This window comes from Alosa sapidissima, chromosome 12, assembly GCF_018492685.1.
Source record: "Alosa sapidissima isolate fAloSap1 chromosome 12, fAloSap1.pri, whole genome shotgun sequence".
NCBI lineage: Eukaryota > Metazoa > Chordata > Actinopteri > Clupeiformes > Clupeidae > Alosa > Alosa sapidissima.
The window spans coordinates 15,339,615-15,360,458 of NC_055968.1; the positions used below are offsets into that span (position 1 = coordinate 15,339,615).

Sequence of the window (20,844 nt, forward strand, 5' to 3'; positions counted from 1 at the left end):
GCTACTAGTACATTATGTTCTTACCCCATGTTCAAAACATATTTCATTTAGTATAACACACTTTTAATCTAACACAAAATATTTCTTATCTAAGCAAAGACACTTTATGTTTTAAGCAAACATCATTTAAGTTTAAATAAACACTTTAAGTTTTGTCAGCAAACTTTCTTTAAGTCTAGGCAAAATCACACATGATATATCAGCAAAAACAATTTTATGCTTTAATATAACACAATCTAATTCTAAGCTTCCAAATCTTAAACCCTATAAGTCTATGTTGTTTCACACTGGTTATCTATCATTACATTGCAACATTTGTACATTTTAATTATTTTTGATCAAGCTGTATTTGAGCAGTTATATGACTAAAGATCTTTTATGTGTAAACTATGATATTTTCCACATTTTCACATAATTAAAACTTGTTACATCCTCCTCTCGGAGATGTGGGTATATTATATAACTACTAGTACATGATGTTCTGAATACATCTCAGTGAGCATACTACATGTTAATTCTTTAACCCAAATTATTTTATATTTAAAGGAAAATTCCGGTATTTAGCACTTTGAGTCCCTTTTCTGGTTTGTTTTGGATGAACTAGAGTGGTGGACACCGAAATTTTGACGATTGGTCCTGTCTCGACTTTGTTGACTCGTTTTGAATCGCCTTTGACTTCTCAGAGTGGCTGCAAACAGGCATACTGGCTACTCAAACATGTCCTTAACGTTCGTTTACAAAACTGTGCAACTCACTGAATGGTTAGTGGTGTTCGTTGATTATTAAAAGCAAATATATCGGCGCAATGTATGATTTCCAGCCGTCTTATTTGCTATTGTGGAACTATTCACAGCCGCTTAATATTTGAACCTGAAGCATAGACGGTGGCGCAGTAATATCAACATGCAATGAGTCTTCCAACAGAAATCAATGGGATTTTACAAAATGCCAAATAAAACACGACACTTGTGCTTCGAAGCCTCGACACCGTTGGGTCCAAAGCATCTTACAGGCCTCACCAACGTCCCACTCATACTTTTCGCCCAGGTAGTGAGCACGGGTCTTCAAGTCCTGTCTAGAAGAGACATCATCCTTGTCGATGTCTTCAGCCAAGCCTTTAGGGAATGGACGGGCCTTGAACAGACGGTTTTGCTTGTTGGAGGACTTGGACAGGCACATTACGTTAGACTCGTTACTCACAGTCTCTTGAAAGGAAGTAAATGGTTTGGATGTCTGTTAAAGTGGAAAACAATGGAAAGGAATTCAGCGTTGATAAAAAAAAAAGAACAGGCATGCATTAGGCCGCAACAAAAGTTAACTAACTATACTTTTAACGTCTTTCATATGAGTTCTCTTCCACCCCCTTCTTCTCAGTATAATGCCCATTGTTACATACCAAACCTGCTGCATGTAAAGCTACTGATTCTTCTTCCACCTGTGTTAACACACAAATGTCCCGTGTTGCCGCACTATGATCCTGACTTGTTTGTCACTCATGCCAGGATAATAAACTTTCAAACTATCTAACTGCGGGAAAACACAACGCAGAAGAGTGACGTAAGTTATATTCAGACATGACTGTTCTTGATCTTGCCTGGATTGGAATGCCGGCGTAGACCTCCACCAGGTCCTTCAGAGATCTCTCTAGGTGCTGCTCTCCAACTCCAGCTATGACATGCTCACCAGACTCCTCGATGATATACTGCAACATAGGATCAGACTTGACCAGGCACTTCAGGCCCTCCACCAGCCTGGGCAGAGTGCAAGGGTCCTTGGGCTTGACTGCCATTCTCACAATAGGACTGCCGCTAAACTTTATCACCCTCATATTGTCGGCCTGCTCGAAAGTGGTAATGGTCCCAGTATTCACCAGAAACTGGTCCACACCTTCCAGGCCGACAATATTCCCGCAGGACACATAATTAATGGGCTCAGGATGCTGACCCATCATCAGATTAGTCCTTGAGGGAGGAAGAGGGGGGAGTGTTAAAATAAGAGGTGGGTATGAATTCTGAGATCACGGTAAGGAAGACTGTGACATACCATATCAGATTTTTAAAAAAGGCATTAAGAAGTTTGATGATGGTGGAGGTTATTGTCCAATGTTTATAACAATACCAGTAGTATTAAATGGTTCCTAGAGTGTTGATGAGTGTACATATTGTGAATGTGGATAATATAGTGTGATTTTTGAATGTTAATAGTTGCAATTGGTGAATAAACTATTTTTGAGTGGTGGATAAACTGTAATAAGAGGAGGATAAACTTTATTTCTGAAATGTTAGAGGTGGATAAACTGTGTTTACTTGCATTTACACTGTAGCCTCCACGACAGCCCTGGTGATGGTTTATGATCAAGTGATTTAGTTCAGTGAGGTTTTATTATCAACCAATCAACTTCCAGACTCACCTTTGAATATATGTCGGGTGAATGTCCTCCTCTTTTCCTTGGGTGAAGTTTGGTCCCATAATTCGCACTTTCTGACCAGTTGACACAACGCCAGAGAAGACACGGCCGAAGGCATAGAAACGACCCTTGTCAGTGGTGGGCACCATCTTGGAAATGTGCATCATGAGAGGAGCTTTGGGGTCACAGCTCTTGATTCCTACAAAAATAAAGGTGGAATGTTGGTCAATGACATGAACATTTGGATAATTTCAGGAAGCTTCATGAAGTTTCATGGCATCATTGAGATCTTTTACCCATGGCAGCTTCATCATCATTAGGTCCATTAGGATAGGAGAAGGCAGGTGGATGGTGATCATCTGAAGTAGGGCTTCATTGGCTGGCAGCCAGCGACGCATCACAGCCTTTAGCAGGGCTATTCCCTCTTTCTCCTTGTCCTCATTATCCAGCTTGATGTCCAGCTTCTCAATCAGCTTGGCAGTTGCCTCCCTCTTAAAGTTCAGGATGACATCATACACCTGCAGCAAAAAAAACAAAAAAAAACAAAAAAAAAAACAATATATATATATATATATATATATATATAGTTAGAACTCAAAAATGAAATTACTACTGGAAATTACTACTGGACATTAAATGGCTAATTAAACTTGGTTATTAGACTAAAGTAAAAGTAAAGTTTATTTTCAGTATAGTACATTTTCCAGCACAAAGGCAACTTAAAGCACTTTCCAGACTTTAAAAGACATGACAAACAATCTTAAAATCATTAAATTGGCCTAAATGGTTACATTTTAGCAGGCTGATATGACCCAACAGTTTGCGACTCACTTTGTAGATGGGATCAAGGACAAACTGGACAAAGGTACGGGTTCCATTAGGTTCGGTGGGAGACTAGCTGAAATAGCCAGCAGCTGCAGGATCATAATACCTAAAGGAGTGAAAAAACATACACTATAAGCTAGACTCTTCATTAATCTCAAAATAGTTAATTTAGGGATTTTAGCTGAATAAATATTAGCATTAATGATCCAATCTTATAATTACAGAAAATACAAGATGACTCACATGTCACCCCACAGCTTCTTCATCACGTTCTCAACCCTCTTGCTCTACTTGTGTTGGCCCAAGCTGACCAGCATCACCCTTGGCTGCGAACTTTTCCACGTACATCTCTGCAAACTGTTTCAGGGTGAAAGCCCATCCATGGAGATCAGATCCAAATCCAGTGTTACCAATGACTGGGTCCACCAGGAGGAAACAATCATGTTAAACTTTTAACACATGCTTTCACATTGCTATATCAAATTGAATCAATATAATATAATAACCAATATAATAGTTCATCAAATTGACAGGCTTCATACAGAAAAAAAGGCTCCCAAATGGATAGCCTACAGATTTGGATTTAAAATAGTGTTCACAGTAAGCAGTAAATGAAACGATTGCATAACAATAAACAGACTTACCATGATGTTTCCCATTACTTCATCACCTGTAACATAATAAGTGGATAGGGTATTATTGAGAGCCTCAATAATAGACTGGCATGTTCGGTACAGATCCTCGGCCTCCATGTTCCCATTGATTAAGGCATTGTCCATCTTGTTAATCATCAGCGAAGGCTTGATCCTCTCAGCAACAGCCTTCTTGAGCACGTTCTCGGCGTGGACACTGATACCTGAGAGACAACACAGAAACAACAACACATTCACACAGAATCATACACACATCAAGTCCCTAAAATCAACCAAACACTTACCAGAGACACAGTCAACCACCAGCAGGGCACCATCACTAACACGGAGAGCAGCTGCCACCTCTGCTGAGAATTCGGAGTGCCCGGGGCAATTGATTAAGTTGATCAGAAACTCATTGGCATCTCTGCTCTGCTTCATGAAAGCCATGTCAGCATCGCTGATCTTGTAGGGGAAAGGCACTGCAAAAAAAAAAAAAAAGATACATTCAGAAATCTTTAGGTCAACATATAGCCTGTCTAATAAATCAACATGCCGACATCATCAGCTAATATGAACAAAAAGGTGATACAGAGCACCCCTTGGATCAGCTGAGAAAGAATGCCATGTATAAATCTGTTCTCTTGGTATATAAATCATGATCTTAGATTTGCTATCATTTCCCATGGCTTACAGCTGCCATGCTTACACCTGTTGATGACCCAACAAGTCCATCTGCAAATCTTGCTCTACTTGTCTGGGAGACACCAATGCAAAATACTTACACAGACTTCAGGGTTGGTCCATTAGCTGAAGTAATGATACCGGCTTCGGACACCAGTGTCTCAGTTAGAGTGGACTTTCCCTCATCCACAAGCTCAACTAGACACATTGCGGATGTTGGTCTTGTCCATGATGGCACGAACCTGGCCAACGGTAAAGTTCTCCTATAAAGGGAGATAAGGTTATGGCCTTCTCTGAGTTTTAGAACATATTACAACAGCGGTATGGGGCATCATTTGTAAAATGTTATCCTACAGTGCCTATAGAAAATCATCATACCCCTTTGAAACAGTTACTTTATTTTTCATACAGCCTGAAATCAAAACCCATTTAAAAATATATTTTTCCAGTTTTATTTACAAATTTACCTGTACAACATCACAATAATGGATAAAAGGCAACTATTCTGAAAATTAATAAAAAATGAAAAACTAGAAAAACAGGGTTGGAGAAGTCATCAACCCCCTGATTTAATACTTTGTAGAGCTTCCTTTTGCTTTAATTACAGCCATCAATCTGTTTGGATATGTCTATTAGCTTTGCACACCTAGATTGGGGAATATTTGCCCATTCTTCCTTGCAGAATTGTTCAAGTTCAGTCAAATTCTGTGGGGAACAGCGATGGACTGCTCTCTTCAAGTCCATTCACAGATTTTCTATAGGATTTAAGTCAGGGCTCTGACTTGGCCACTCAAGGACATTCACCTTCCTATCCTTAAGCCACTGCTTTGTTCTTTTGGCAGTATGTTTAGGATAATTGTCGTGTTGGATGGTAAATGACCTGCCCATCCTCAGCTGTCTAGCAGAGGGACGCAGCTTTTCCTCAAGAATTTGGGTGTTCTTGGCAGCATCCATTGTCCCTTCTATCCTGACCAATTGCCCAGTCCCCGCTGAAGAGAAACATCCCCACAACATAATGTTGCCCCCACCATGCTTCATAGTAGGTACGGTGTGTTTTGGGTGGTGTGCTGTGTTTGGTTTTTCGGCAAACATAGTGAATATACCAACTGGCCTGTAGATGGCCAGACACCACTTTCTGGGCCAAGGATGATCACATTTGTTTTGTATGTTAGTTGTGATTCCAAGTATGTGGTTTAGTGACTAACGTGGGTAAGTTAGCTCCGAGTAAGTGGTAAACCTCCTACAACAAGAGCCCTATATGGCATTGTTTTGTAAGGAGAATGAAGCCACACAGCTCTTCTATTAGGAGGTTTACCCCTTACTCTGAGTTAACTTACCCAGGGGTCATGTCAACCCATCCCATATCCTCATTTGAGGTATAGCGCCACCTAGTTAAAAATGAAAAAGCAAAAACGCCAGAGAGGGTTAAAGTGGAGCTAGTAATCAAGGATCTTTGACGAAGCGTTGTAATCACATGGATCTTTGGCGGACATGCTCAAAACTGCACACAATTTGAAACATGTACACATATATTGCACGCACGCACGCACACACACACGCATGCGCGCGCGCACACATGGTCTCATGTGCAAGCAGATTTCTTCAAATGCGCCACTGACTATCAAAATACAGATGCGCTGTTTGCAGTTGTGTTGCTTGCATTTAAAGGGAATGACAAATGTAGGGCCCTATCATGACATTCTAAAGGCATCGTCACTCGTCAAAAGCTTATTCAAATTTAGTAGGATGTCCAGTCCACATTGGGAGGGGTTTCGTTATCAAACGTCGAGCGCATGGCGCAACAAGGTGTTCCTAGGTTTTTTAATCGGTCATATGGGTGTGTTTGGGGCATAACATCATTTAAACCAATGAGAATGACATCTGTCATTCCCTTTAACGGCGCAATTGCGCGATGTCAAATAAATGCATCGGTATTTTGACATTCAACGGCGCATTTGAAGGACAGGGATGGATTACTGCACGGGCCTACCGGGGCCAGGCCCAGGGGCCCAAGGGGTCAGGGGGCCCTGAAGCCCAAGCCTTTGCATGGAATAATTGCCTCAATATCAACAAATCAGGATGAAGGCTATGAATCTGATTGAATTTAGTATTGGCCATTCCCAAAATGCACCAGAATACAGGAAATCACATCAAACAAATTAAAAAATTTCTGGGGGAGGACCCCCAAACCCCCCCCCCCCCCCCCCCCCCTCCCACATATACGACAATTAGTGGGGGGCCCTTAGTACATCTGGGCCCAGGGGCCTGAAAGTTCATAATCCGCCCATGTTGAAGGAGGCTGCTTGCGAGACCGTATGGAATAGTCATTCCACTAAACTATGCTTTACTAAAACCTAGCATAGCCTTCACGCATTTGCACTCGTCTATTATTTGAACTCATTGGCAAAGTGAAACTAACTTCACCAAGGTGTTGACAAAACAGTTATATGCAGTTACTTTCACTATTGACTGACAATGGGTTACCATCAAAAACATAGGCTGAAAAAAGCAACACTTACCCAAATATTGCTGAAATGCAGAGGAGTTGCTTATATCTTGTGACAGTGCGTCTTCAGCTGTGCTCCATACGTGTCTCTCGCCTCTCCCCTAATCACTTTTAACCGTCATTACCAATTTGCAAATGATGGTGAATACTCATCATGAGATGTAGGCTACAGTATTTCGTAATGTCTTTATTCTAATTATGTTTCCCATTGCAATCGTGCAATTTGTAATGTTTTGCATGGATGTGCGCTGGTGTGCGTTCATGAGTGATAGAAGGATGGTGTGCGCCTGCCAATATGACTGTTGACAATGCGCTCTTAAAATAACATATAAACAACTCGCCATAGACTTCTGACCAGGTGTACAATAGCGATTTTTAAACAATGCGCCAGGCCACTCCCTAGGTTGTTAACTGCCACACCCCTGGGCGCATTGTTTAAAACCATCCATTTCTGACCAAAATAGAGCCTATAAACACACACATGCACACATACACACACACACATGCACAAACACACATAAACACACCCACACACACATAGGGGGCAATTAAAGAAAAACCTGTTTGGGGAACATGTCTGTTCAGGAATCGCAAGGAATTTGTTTAACCAAATAGCTCAGAACTCAGCTGGAAAGGAACCCAAGGTTAAGTGACAACTATCGCTTCTCTAATAAGCACTCAGCCGTATACAGATCAGTGAACAAGACAACAACATCAAAAGCTCTGTTGAATCAAAACCAATCCCAAAGGATGAAACAAAGAATGTAGGCCCAACAACTTCCACAGGAACGATGCAAGAGCATGATAACAAAAGACAGGAATGATGCATAAGCATACTGTATGCTCCAAACTTTCTGGGATCTCAGCGGTGAAACGGAGCTTGAGTGAGTGGAAGCAGCACTGCAGTGCACTAGATATCTTTATCACTTTATCAAGGCTTAGGACAGGCTATCAGACGTGAAGAGTCAATTTGGAAGTATCTGTACATGTCTGACCCGCTCACAGAGAAACATACCAGGGCAGATACACCAGTATCCCAAAGACCCCTACTGGAAAGAGAGTTACTCAAAGCCAATCACTGGCATCAACCTCCCGGGGATCTCAGCAAACAAATGTTTGAGTGCTCCAGAATCACCTACCAAGGCTGCTGAGAGGCTATCAAAAATCAGTGCCTGATCTACTAACAGAGAACCATCTAAAGGCTGACACATCAATACCCCACCCCACATACCCCGACTCTTTGTCACCGCAAAAACATGGAAACTGCTGGAATAACTGCTGAAAGTGAAGCACTTGTATCAAACTCGCCAGGACCTCAGCAGTCAAATGGAGAACCTGAACCAATACCCGACCCCAACTCCCCTGCTGCCCCATCACCATCCCCACCCAATCCTACTCAAACCCCCCTAATCTCCCATCACCATCCCCACCCAATCCTACTCAAACCCCCCTAATCTCCCATCACCATCCCCACCCAATCCTACTCAAACCCCCCTAATCTCCCATCACCATCCCCACCCAATCCTACTCAAACCCCCCTAATCTCCCATCACCATCCCCACCCAATCCTACTCAAACCCCCCTAATCTCCCATCACCATCCCTACACCATCACCCCACTACCCAACTAAACTCCCCAGGATCTGTGGTGCTACTACCCTCATCGAATCAGCTCCACCGAATGAATTTTTTTTGGAGTGCAACCAGAGCAAATAATGAGGCGGGGGGATTGCAATTTGCAATTTTGAGGTGATACAAAACGCCGCAGCAAGGTTTTCACAAAAAGAAAAAGAACTGACCACATTAGTCAAATTCTTAAGTCCCTGCAATGGCTTCCAACTCAGGTCTCAGGACAAAAACCTGTTAGTAAAACCCGCTAAACATGGTGAAGCAGGTTTTAGTTGCTATGCGGTTCAGCTCTGGAACTGACTTTCAGATGAAATCAAAAGGCCCCAATTTTAGCCAGTTTTAAATATAGACTTAAGACCTAACTTCTCTCAGATGCCTTCAGCTAACTGATTAAATGTACTTCTGAATCTGTCTTTTAATTATTCTACCTTGTGTCTTTTATGTTTTCTTTTTAATTATCTTTATAATTGTGTACTTTAAATTTTAAACTTGCCCTTTTATGCTTATATTTACCTTATATTTACTATTGCTCTTTATTAAATGCTTGTTCTGTGTCCTGGAGGACTGGTCACCATTTCACCACATCAATTTCCTTGCTTTTTGGCAATAAACGATTCTAATTCTGAACACAATTTTGTAAAGCACAAGATAAAAACAAAGCAAATACAACAAACACCACATGTAGCCTAGTTGGACAGAAACCAAACCCATATTTGGTATGGAGTTAAGGTGATTTGGTATTTTTGGTATGGAGTTATGGAGTAATGGTGATTTGGTTTATTTGGTATGGGGTTATGGTGATTTGGTATTTTTGGTATGGAGTTATGGTGATTTGATATTTGTAGTATGGAGTTATGGAGTAATGGTGATTTGGTTTATTTGGTATGGGGTTATGGTGATTTGGTATTTTTGGTATGGAGTTATGGTGATTTGATATTTGTAGTATGGAGTTATGGAGTAATGGTGATTTGGTTTATTTGGTGTGGTTATGGTGTTTGAATGCCAGGTTTCAGAAATTGTGTGACATGTAAAGATTGTGTGTGTAAGCAACTGGATAAATCAGCCACTTTGGCTCCCAGGTCATGGAATACCCTCCTCTTTACCACCCAGGGGGTATTTACAGCAAGGCAGGGACTGAGTAACCATGAGTGTTCAGGGTTCTTTATAATTTTTAACTAAATACTGACCCCTAGTGGTCAAACTAAAGCTGTCTTTCATCACAGCACCTTGGTGATGGAAAAAAAAGATAGGCCTATCGAAAACTCTGTTATTGCATTTACTCTAATTAGTCAATGAAAGGCAGACAAATTTCGAACCTGACTTTATCGAATACTCTGATTTATGTAGCCTAATTGAGATGCAAATGTTCACACATTTAATCAGATAATGGCTCAATTTCATACACAATTTCAGAACTCACATCACACACATACCTTATGCGCCTTGTGTTTTGCTTATGTAGGCCAGTATTGGCTAATAATGCAGTGTTAAAATGCAAAATAGTGTCTGTCAAACAAAATATTTGTGATCAGAGGTGGATGAAGTACACATTTCCTTTACTTAAGTGAAAGTATAGATTTTTATTTAAGTTGAAGTACAGAAGTACTTGCTTTTAAAATGACTAGATTCAGAAGTACAAGTATTTTTCCTTTTTAATGTATTGAAATGTAATGTTTATTTGGTCATTAAATAAGGTATACATCCTTTAGTCGGTCATAGGACTTGAAGAGACCTTTAGTTCCACATCCAAGAAAAACATTTGACCTATTTTCATAACTGCATTTTCATGTAACTGTTCAAGTGCATGCAACAATATAATTTAAATCATTATTCATTCTCTGTTCACACATCTAATACTTTTACACTGCCGAATACAAACCAGATTATTTATCATTTAATAATGTAGGCTAAAGTGGCTGTTCACAAATTCCCTTAAATATGTTCTCAGAACTTCATCTAGATGTCTTTCAAAGTTGGGCCTTGTCAAGACTTGTTACTTGCGAGGTGGAATGACCTGGCGTCAATTGTCTCAAAGCCAGCCAAAAAGACTAAAAAAAAACCACGACCTTTCCAATTGCTTCAATTTGAAGTCACCATGACTAGGCAACTATTTGTTTTTTTCAATTTCCCCTTGGGGATCAATTAAGTATCTATCTATCATTTATATAGTGCATTTCAGGGATGGATTGTTCAGTCACCATAACCATCAGGGTGGGCAGTAACGAACAGCCTACATTTACTTGATTACTGTACTTGAGTATCTGTACTTTCAGTATTAATATTTTTGGAAACCATTTTCTGGGAAAGTGACAGTCACTTTTAAGCATATTTGAAGTGATTCTGAAAATGCAATAATGCAACCATTAAACGATAAATAAGCTACTCATAACGGAGTTGCCTGGTTTTTGTATTTGGTTGACCTATGAAAATAGGTCAAATCTTTCAGTTGTATGCAAGGAACTAATGATCTGGTCATCATATGGCCAAGCTGAGGATGTATACCCTATTAATGACCAAACATTACAATGGAAAGCCTTTTGAAAACAAAGTATTTTTTAGTATTGCTGTACTGGAAAGAGTTATACTTAAGTATTTCTGCAAGTACTACTGTACTTTAACTTAGGAAAAAATTAGAATATGTGAAAAAAGGAGTATCTATACTTTCACTTAAGGAATTGTGTACTTCGTCCACCTCCAATTCATCAAATATGGAGCTTTGCATAGTTGAGCTAAGTTCAACCAACAATTAAGGTCACAAAAACAAAAAGGGAAACATCTTTTAAATCATTCCCCCAGATCTAGAACTGTATAAACCAAACACTGACAATGTAATAATGCTATTTGTAAAGACATCACAATTGTAAAATATGCTACAGCTCATCTATACAAGATGACCTTAAACACACACAAAAAAAAAAAAGTGTAATCTCGTCCAAAGATACTCAAGTCAATCAATTTTTTATTTTCCTTTATTAAGGTCTTACATTGTTGTCATGTGGAGATACTTAAATCATTTGACCATAGTTTTGGCAAAACCTTAGTGATTGCATGGTAATCTGTACAGTCCGGAAAGGGAGGGGTGTGTGGGGGAAACGAAGGGACAGGTCTTTTACAATTTGTCCAGATAGTTGTCCAATGCAGGGATACCCTCCTTAAGACCCTTGCGTTTACGAATATCGGCAACAACCTGAGAAGGCTTGGAGGAGGCTTCGAAGGGATCTCCGGGGAGTTGCTGCCAGTGGTCGAACACGCACTGTGGGAAGGCCTGGCCACCAGTGTTGGAGCGCAGGTCAGCCGTGAAACCTTGAAGAAACAAATGATTGTTAATGGGATGGAAAGTAATGTCCTAAGTTACAGTTGAGATGGACAGAATGAATACATATAGCTAACTGGGTAGGGATTGTGCTTACCGAAAGACTCGTTTACAGGCAGGTAAGCCTTCACCACAAACATGGGTGTTCCTGGGACCATGGCCTCCTCGAATACATGCCCACGTTTCCTGTTCAGCACACCATAGATGCCACCAACCACCTGCTCAGGACACTGGAGGAAACCGGAGAGAAAATTAGGGAAACACAAGTCAGTCAAACTGTAGTCAAAGCCCTGAAATTCAACCGAAACCCTTACGAAGGGGCAGGAAGTCAAATTTACACTAACTCCATTGCATGTAGGGAGAAGCTATGGTGGCAGTCAAAGGCCATAAATATCCTGAAGGCCCTCTACCAGTATTTCAAGCCATTAGATCTGGCTTATGCTGTATCTACAAAGGCTCTATGGGGCCTTCTCTTAGAGAGGGCTCATTCTAAGCAATGAGTTGCAGTTGATCATATACTAAGGATGCAGAATTGTGACTACTGTATACCATTTGTACTAGTAGATCACTCTAAATTCAGCATACTACACCGTAGTTTTGTTCACATGTTTTGTAACCAGTGTGCACTCACTGGGTCTTACATCCAGTGTTGCACCTTGCAGTGCTAGTAAAGGACATGGGCATACATTACAACAGCAATGTAACAACAAGACCAGTAGGTGAAGAGTACCTGGATCTCCACCAAGTAAATGGGCTCCATAAGCCTGGGCTGAGCGGTGAGCTGGGAAGCGTACAGCACTCTGCGGGCAGTGGGAATGATCTGGCCACCACCACGATGGATGGCGTCAGCATGCAGGGTCACGTCATGGACATCGAAGCGGATAGCACGCATGTTCTCCTCACACAACACACCCTAAAAGGAAACGGCACATTACAAGATCAGACATGCTATGCTATGGCATAAAAATCAAATCTACATAGGTAAGGGATGTAATTCCTACCTCCTTGGATGCCCACTGGAATCCAGCCACCACGCTGTCCTTGATCTCATTGAGGTACTGCACTCCCTTGGTCACGTCCATCAGAAGATTGGGTCCAGTTCCGTCGGGTCCAAAGCACCAGATCTTACGGGACTCACCAACGTCCCACTCGTAGGTTTCGGCCAGGTAGCGGGCACGGGTCTTCAGCTCCTGTCTAGGACCAACCTCACCCTTGTCGATATCTTCAGCCAAGCCATCAGGGAAGGGACGGGCCTTCATGTACAGACGGTTGTGCTTGTTGGGTGACTTGGACAGGCAAACCTGGTCAGACTCCTCACTTACAGTCTCTCTGTAGGACACAACTGGGTCGGATTTCTGTTAAGGTATAGAAAAGAACACAAAAAAGGGTTAAGAGTGGGCACACTTAAGTCAAGCTTCTTTGAACATCCAATGAAATCGTAAAAAAAAAAGATTCAGATGACCGTTCTTGACAGTACCTTGAGTGGAATGCAGGCGTGATCCTCCTCCAGATCCTTCAGGCAGATCTCCAGATGCAGCTCACCAGCTCCAGCAATGATATGCTCACCAGACTCCTCAATGATGCACTGCACCATAGGATCAGACTTGGCCAGACGCTTCAGGCCCTCCACCAGCTTGGGCAGATCAGCAGGGTTCTTGGCCTCAACAGCCACCCTCACGACAGGGCTGACGCTGAACTTCATCACTTTCAAGTTGTGGGCGTGCTCAAAAGTGGTAATGGTCCCGGTCTTCACCAAAAACTGGTCCACACCTACCAGCCCGCAAATGTTCCCGCAGGGCACATCCTCAATGGTCTCAGTATAACGACCCATCATCAGAATGGTCCTTGGAGGGAGAACTCAAAATTAGGGATGCACGATATATATCGGCAGCAGATATATTATTGGCCAATTAGTGAAAAAATGATATTGTTGTGATAAGAATTCCGACCGATCATTTGTGCCGATATTTTTTTTAAAGCCCCAATTTCCCAACTAGGCGTATGTAAGGCCCGCCTGGCTACACTCACCTACTTGAACTAGGTCGGCTATCCTTCAAAAATAATGTCAGCAGTGTGAATGTATTTCACCATTTTAACAAGATCTGAGGATCTGCGTTAAATCTGTGCAGCCCAAACTCCTCGTGAATGAGCCTCCATTTAACCTAAGCAGAGCAGAGCTCAGCCTACCTAGAGCAGTCTTGTGCTGGTGTTTGCACTTTAACGCGGTAGTCAGGAAAACAAATAAACTCTTCGGTGGGACGAGTCGATAAATAGTTCCAAGTTGTATTGCAGTGTTATAGTCGCATTTTGTTCACTTGGGGTTTGTATTACCGAGAAATATGGTCACTATTCCTGCTTCAGTAACAGACAGGCCATCATTATAAGTTATTAAAACCTTCGGGGCTAACCCCTTTCATTTCTGCTGCGACAGGTTGTGCGCAACAGAGTAGACGGACACAAGATACAGTCCGAGGAGTTGCAGCTTTATTCAGTTACTCACAGTTGAAACTAAACTTAAGTTTTCCCTCAAACTCTGATTTGGTCACTGTAGCTTTTTCCCAGCTTAGCCTTTTATCTGCATTGAGCGTTTACTCCATAGATATGAAAACGATTCATACATTGCCGCTGGCCACTCACTCGCAATTCACCGACGTCAGGTTCACTTAACATAGGGCTAGGCTACAGCTATTTTGCAGTTCTGTCCATCATTGGTAGTGATGGGTAATCCTGCAATTACACCCCCCCCCCCCCCCCAAGAGTAATATCATCCGTTATCGTATCGGTCACAACAAACCAAAAAATATCTGTTATCGTTATTGGCCCCAAAATTCCATATCGGTGCATCTCTACTCAAAATCAGATCTACACACATACAAGCTTGAAAAACCTCTTATAAAAACCATTATAAAATGTAAGATGTTGGTTTACACTGGTTCCTAATCCATTTCCATACATACCTCTGAATTGGCTTCAGGTAAAGGTCCTCCTTCTTTCCAGGGGTGAAGTTTGGTCCCATAATGCGCACCTTCTGACCAGTTGACACAACGCCAGAGAAGACACGGCCGAAGGCATAGAAACGACCCTTGTCAGTGGTGGGCACCATCTTGGAAATGTACATCACGAGGGGACCTTTAGGGTCGCAGTTCTTGATTCCTACAAAAGTAAGGGTGGAATGTTGGTCAGAGACATGAAAATTTGAATGTCAGGAACAGTAAAATTTCAGTCTCAAAGGCATCAAGATCTTACCCATGGCAGCTTCATCATCATTAGGTCCTTCGTAGAGCATCTCACAACGGTACTTCTGGGCAGTGACAGGAGAAGGCAGGTGGATGGTGATCATCTGAAGCAGAGCCTCACCAGCTGGAAGCCAGCGACGCATCACAGCCTTCAGCAGGGGCTTGCCCTCTTTATCCTTGTCCTCAGTGTCCAGCTTGATGTCCAGCTTTTCAATCAATTTGGCAGTTTCCTCCTTTTTGAAGCCCATAATTGCGTCAAACACCTACAACAAAAAACAAGTTACAACTTTTAAAATGCTGACATGACATTATGTAGCCAATGAAACCTGCTTGTGAGACTAGCCACACAACTTTACAGCAGAAGCCATCAGACAGAGTAATTTCATCACTAGACATTCAGGTCAAAGTGAAGATTGTTTAAGTCATCACACGTTTGCCAACCTCTTCTAAGAACCTTCAAGCAACGATGGGATAACCAACAATGAGTCTGACCTTGTAGATTGGGTCAAGGACAAGCTGCACAAAGGTACGGGGAAGCTTCCTGCCATCAGGGGAATTACTAGTCTTGCTGAACTTTCCAGTAGTTGGGTCAAAGAACCTGTTGTAAAAACATTAAACCCTTTAGCGAACCTCAGTATTACACCAATACAACTTTACCCACATAATACACACTTTGATTCCAAAGAAATTTCAGCTGTAAATATTTAGTCTAGACCAAATCATATTGGTTTATCCCTCATGTAAGAATACTGACCTGTCTCCCCACAGCTTCTTCATCATGTCCTCAACTTTCTTGCAGCGTTCTGCTGTTCCCATTTGAGCATCACCCTTGGCTGCAAACTTGGACACGTACATCTCGGCGAACTGTTTCAGGGTGAAAGCCCATCCGTGGAGTCCGGATCCAAAACCAACAGTACCATTAACTGGTTCAACCTGAAGGAAACAATGGTGTTAAACTTTGAAATAATGAATCAAATGTAATAATGCAACACAATCAATGATTGCAAGCAAAAAGATAAGCCCTCAAAGACCCAACCGATTATATACATAGAAATAGATCCACAGTTGCCAAGAGGGTCAGTAAATGCCATACAATAAGAGGTGAACCAACCTGGATGCATCCCATTGGTCCATCCTCTGTGCCATAGGTGCAGATGATTACGTTGACGCTCTCAACGATACGCTGGAATGTTTGGAACAGGTCCTCAGCATCCAGCTGCAGCTCGAGCAAGGCACGGTCCATTTTGTTCATCATCAGTACAGGCTTGATCCTCTCAGCGATGGCCTGCCTGAGCACAGTCTCAGTCTGGACACACACACCTGTGATATGGGGGTAGCAGAATAAACAGGTTCACAGAGCTGCACACACACACTCCTCCTCCTTACGCTACAACAACATCCTGGGCTACTGAAGACTTACCAGAGACGCAGTCAACCACGACCAAGGCGCCGTCAGTCACACGGAGAGCAGCAGTCACCTCAGATGAGAAGTCAACGTGCCCAGGGGAATCAATCAAGTTGATCAAAAACCCATTGCCATCTTTGCACTGCTTGATGTGAGCCAAGTCGTTGTCTGCGAGCTCGTAGTACAGAGAGATGGCGCTGTAAAAAAACACAAACGTGTTTACATCTTAAAGGCCTCACACGCACTGTAGCCAATTTGGAGATCTTTAATTATTTCAAATCATTCTGAATAGCCAACTAATTTCAAACACACCCAACTGCATACGCAACAGGAAATACTGACAGGATATCTGCAGTGACAAACTATGTGATTACTCAAGGATGTCCCTTACAATTCACATAATTAACAATTACACTGGAATTTGGAAAATGACTACCTTCTACAGAACACCAAGCTCCCAGACATTGAACTAAAAATTATTTACACCACTGACAACCCATTAAACTGCAACACATCTCACAAGTCTAATTAATAGTCAGGAAAAGGACTACTCACGTAGATTTGATGGTAATGCAGCGCTCCTGCTCATCCTTTCTTGTGTCGGTGAAGCGGGTTTCTCCAGCACGGGCTGAGGCAATAATACCAGCCTTAGACACCAGCGAGTCCGTCAAAGTGGACTTCCCATGGTCCACGTGAGCAATCACAGACATGTTACGAATGTTGGACTTCTTGTCCATGATCCCACGGATCTGGTCGACGGTGAAGTTCACCTAGAAAGGAGAGGAAATGTTAAGGTACAAGTTGCCATTATACAGTCATTACGTTCTAGGTAGATGAACTGTCATTTCCCCAACATACACACCTGTTACATTACTTAAACTAGCCTTTACGGCAGCCATTTCCCGGCTTGTATGGTGGATAACAATATGCCACGGCGGCAGGGTGGCACACGCCACAGCGAATTAAACTGCTGACGCATCTATAGGGGAGCGCTAGATAAGCAGTGTGCCTCTAACTGCGTCAGCTGGCATACCGCAACACAGCAAATCCAAACTAGTAGTGTTCAAAAGATTTGAAACGCCTCCCATGAAGCCATCACTACATTATTAATGTTCAGTCAACCGATTAGTGTGCACGGCATCAGGCCTACCCAGTCTCTAGCGTTATACAACCAAGCCGAGTTAGCGTCAAGTTAGGCTATTCGGCCAACATTAGCAAGACATCTAACAGTAAAGTCAACGTTACTAAATCTAATACGTGACTTGATCTACTGACACGAGATCTAGCAGTCAGCTAATCAATTAATGTTGATATTCTCACAATATAGTACAGCGATCGAGTGCAGGCCTTCCCAACGTTAAATGCATACGTAACTATTGAAGCCGGCATTTTAGGCCACGTGTAATGAAGCTAGTTAGCGGCTTGGCTAACGTAGATGCGTCAACACTAACTGTTAGCTAACCTGCATCCAGACACCACCCTATTTACCGGCAACGTTCCGCCATCTGATCAGACCTTGTAGAATCAATGTTACCATGTCAGTCTACCGGTCATTTTTACTGTCAACGCAAAGCCCGTTTCAAAGAGAGACAAACATAATCCAACAAAGAAACAGAACATTAAATCATGGTATCGTTGCATCATTTCAGACTCAAATGTTAGCCAGTTGCATTCACTGCAAACCCATTACAATTTTGCTTGAATATGATGCATAACAAAATGCTACCAATTTTTAAGATATTAAGATGAAGACGTTACAATCCAAAAGACAACAATTATCTATACGTTTCTATTTCTCTAACAATGACCACGTCCGAAATCGACAGTCAGGGCGGTAGCCGCACAACAAAAGGGTGCCATTTTGAGGTAACGACATTGCGTGCATCAAATGTCTCATGTTTCGGACAATCAGTTTGGGGACACGGCCCAATACTACAATGAATGTTAAGATTAGTGAAATGGGCAAGTAAACAAATATTTTCAACTGAACTTTTACTTACCATGATGACGGATGGTTTTGGATCGCTTTGAGGAGAACCAGACACAACTTTTACACTGCCTACCTCACTTGGGCATTAGGCAGGGAAGAGAGCGCCTACGTCAAACGCGTATGGTTATATACAGGACGTCTGGCGTTCTTTGCGTACCAACGTAAAACGTCACTAATGCGTAGACGGGCTCTGGTAATAACAAGGAAGTTGTGAATGTGAAGACTAGGCCAGATACCGCCAGAGAATGTCGAATAAGGGAGACGGGCTCTGAGATTGGGCTCTAGAACGTATATAAATATCATCATGGTGGGGGCAACGATCATTGAAGGCCAATGGAGAAACAGGTGCCTCTGATTGCCGGCAATTTTTGCTCAGACAGATAGTCTATGGTTTACCCCATGTATGATAGATAGAGATAGATAGATACTTTATTGATCCCCAAGGGGAAATTCAAGAATGTACCAACTCTGGAGTTTAGTGCAATCACATTGATGGGGCAACTGGTGTAGGTCTATGATGTCGATCAAAGGCACACAAATCCTTTGCTGGCAGATGATTTGTAGGTTGCACCACATATTATATCCTGAGAGAGAGAGGGTGTGTGTGTGTGTGTGTGTGGGGGGAGGACCATTAGATAGATACTTTATTCATCCCAGGGGAAATGTTAGGCATCCAGTCGCTTATAGAACCATACCACAACAAACACACATACACACATCTTAGGCTACATAAAAGAATAAAAATGTATGTCATGGACATATATGTGTTAATATCTAGTCGTGTTAGGCTTAAGAGATTTGAGAGAGTGAAATCGCCCAACACTCATTGAGCCATATCAATAGTATTTTCCATTTAGCCTATTTGTGTAATGAAAATAGCATTGGCCAGGAGGTGGCGACTGTAGCCTATGTCTACCATTTGTTTCTTGACATCTTCATTTTGTGCAGGCTAAACTTTTTCATTTGTGTTTGTATTCTTTAATCCTTTATTCTCAGCACTCCTTTAAAGTGTGAATGATATTTGCCGTTCTAAAACCTTCAACGAACAAGAATTATAGGCTAACTTTTGTGGTCTAACCTGGGGTTTTCAACTGATTGTGACCAGGGGACCCCCATTTTGACCAAGAAGCAACCCGAGGACCACTGGCGTGGTAAAAATAGTGATTAAGTGAAACGTCATGGGATCACCTGCAATGCGTGCATGTGAGGACCATAGGCCTCAGGTTGAAAAAGTCACCTCTGTGCTTCCTTCCGAAAGAGAGGCTGCAGCCTGAGACAAGTTATGCAGGCAATTGTGTATGTTTTCTTTATGCACATAGACTGATACTTTAAGATAATTCACGAAGGCTTTGCTTCAACACTCTCCACTTCAACATGCCACTCAGCAGCACAAACTGACACATACAGTATCTTCTCCCAGTAAAAACAGTTAAGAGTGCCATGATGTTATCTTGGAAGAAAGGAGGTGAACTTTGAACACAGTTATATAGGGAAGAAAGGATGGGCATGGACAAAAAGTTATTAGGATAATAACTCAGCACATACAGTAACAGTAGAAAAGGGATATCCTACTACAACCCCAAAACAGCAAAAGTTGGGACATTGTGTAAAATGTGAAAAAAAACAAAAACAGAATGTAGTCTGCAAATCTCTTAAACTCATTTAGTTGCAACAAGGACAAAGACATTATATCAGGTGAAAATGACAAAGTTAACTACTTCATGGAAAATATATGTTAATTTTGAATTTGATATGCAACATGTTTCAAACCAAGTTGGGACGGGGGTAACAAAATGCTCGAAAAGTTGTGTAATGATAAAGAAAACGAAAGGAGGAATGTTAGGGTAGGGTATGATAGGGTAACTGGCAACACAATTGGGTATGAAAAAGATCATCCCAGAGAGGCAGGGTCTAGAAGTAAAGATGTAGGGGTATTCATCACTGAGTAAACCTGTGTGCACAAATGATGAAACAATGTAATTTGAATGCTTCTTAACATGAAAATGTGAAGTATTTGGGGAGTTCATCATCTACAGGACATCATATCATTAAAACATTCAGAGAATCCAGAGAAATCTTTGCAAACAAGGGAAAGAGCTGAAAAACAAATTGGATGGCCGTCATCTTTGTGACCAGAGTGTGGGGGACTATGGTATTGAACATGAACTATAGTCAACAGCATTCTCACATACTTCCCCTTTCCTCCCTCCAGGTGGTT

At 41.9% G+C, this 20,844-nt stretch overlaps 1 protein-coding gene, 1 non-coding gene and 1 pseudogene across 2 annotated transcripts; all 3 read right to left on the reverse strand.

The window, feature by feature from the left end:
* Nucleotides 1-169: 169 nt before the first annotated feature.
* On the reverse strand, nucleotides 170-5,502 carry LOC121677932 (annotated as a pseudogene).
* A 6,131-nt stretch (nucleotides 5,503-11,633) lies between these two features.
* On the reverse strand, nucleotides 11,634-18,788 carry LOC121678573 (elongation factor 2-like). Its single transcript, XM_042058201.1, has 13 exons — nucleotides 18,637-18,788; nucleotides 17,192-17,406; nucleotides 16,652-16,833; nucleotides 16,343-16,551; nucleotides 15,986-16,164; nucleotides 15,724-15,829; nucleotides 15,242-15,494; nucleotides 14,953-15,148; nucleotides 13,473-13,839; nucleotides 12,997-13,350; nucleotides 12,726-12,908; nucleotides 12,093-12,225; nucleotides 11,634-11,985 (listed from the first exon to the last, which is right to left on the reverse strand). Exons 1-13 carry the CDS (start codon nucleotides 18,637-18,639, stop codon nucleotides 11,792-11,794), a joined length of 2,574 nt encoding a protein of 857 aa, XP_041914135.1. The 5' UTR covers nucleotides 18,640-18,788; the 3' UTR covers nucleotides 11,634-11,791.
* LOC121678602 lies at nucleotides 15,597-15,664 on the reverse strand. The gene has a single exon (XR_006021284.1). It is a non-coding gene; the product is annotated as a small nucleolar RNA SNORD37 (small nucleolar RNA).
* Nucleotides 18,789-20,844: the final 2,056 nt, after the last annotated feature.

Bases quoted from the DNA above. Each gene is read 5' to 3' on its own strand.
- LOC121678573 (XM_042058201.1), bottom strand. The intron at 16,165-16,342 runs GTTGGTTCACCT...TGTTTCCTTCAG, and splicing joins GACCAATGGGATGCATCCAG to GTTGAACCAGTTAATGGTAC. The intron at 15,495-15,723 runs GTCAGACTCATT...TTTTTGTTGTAG, and splicing joins TCCTTGACCCAATCTACAAG to GTGTTTGACGCAATTATGGG.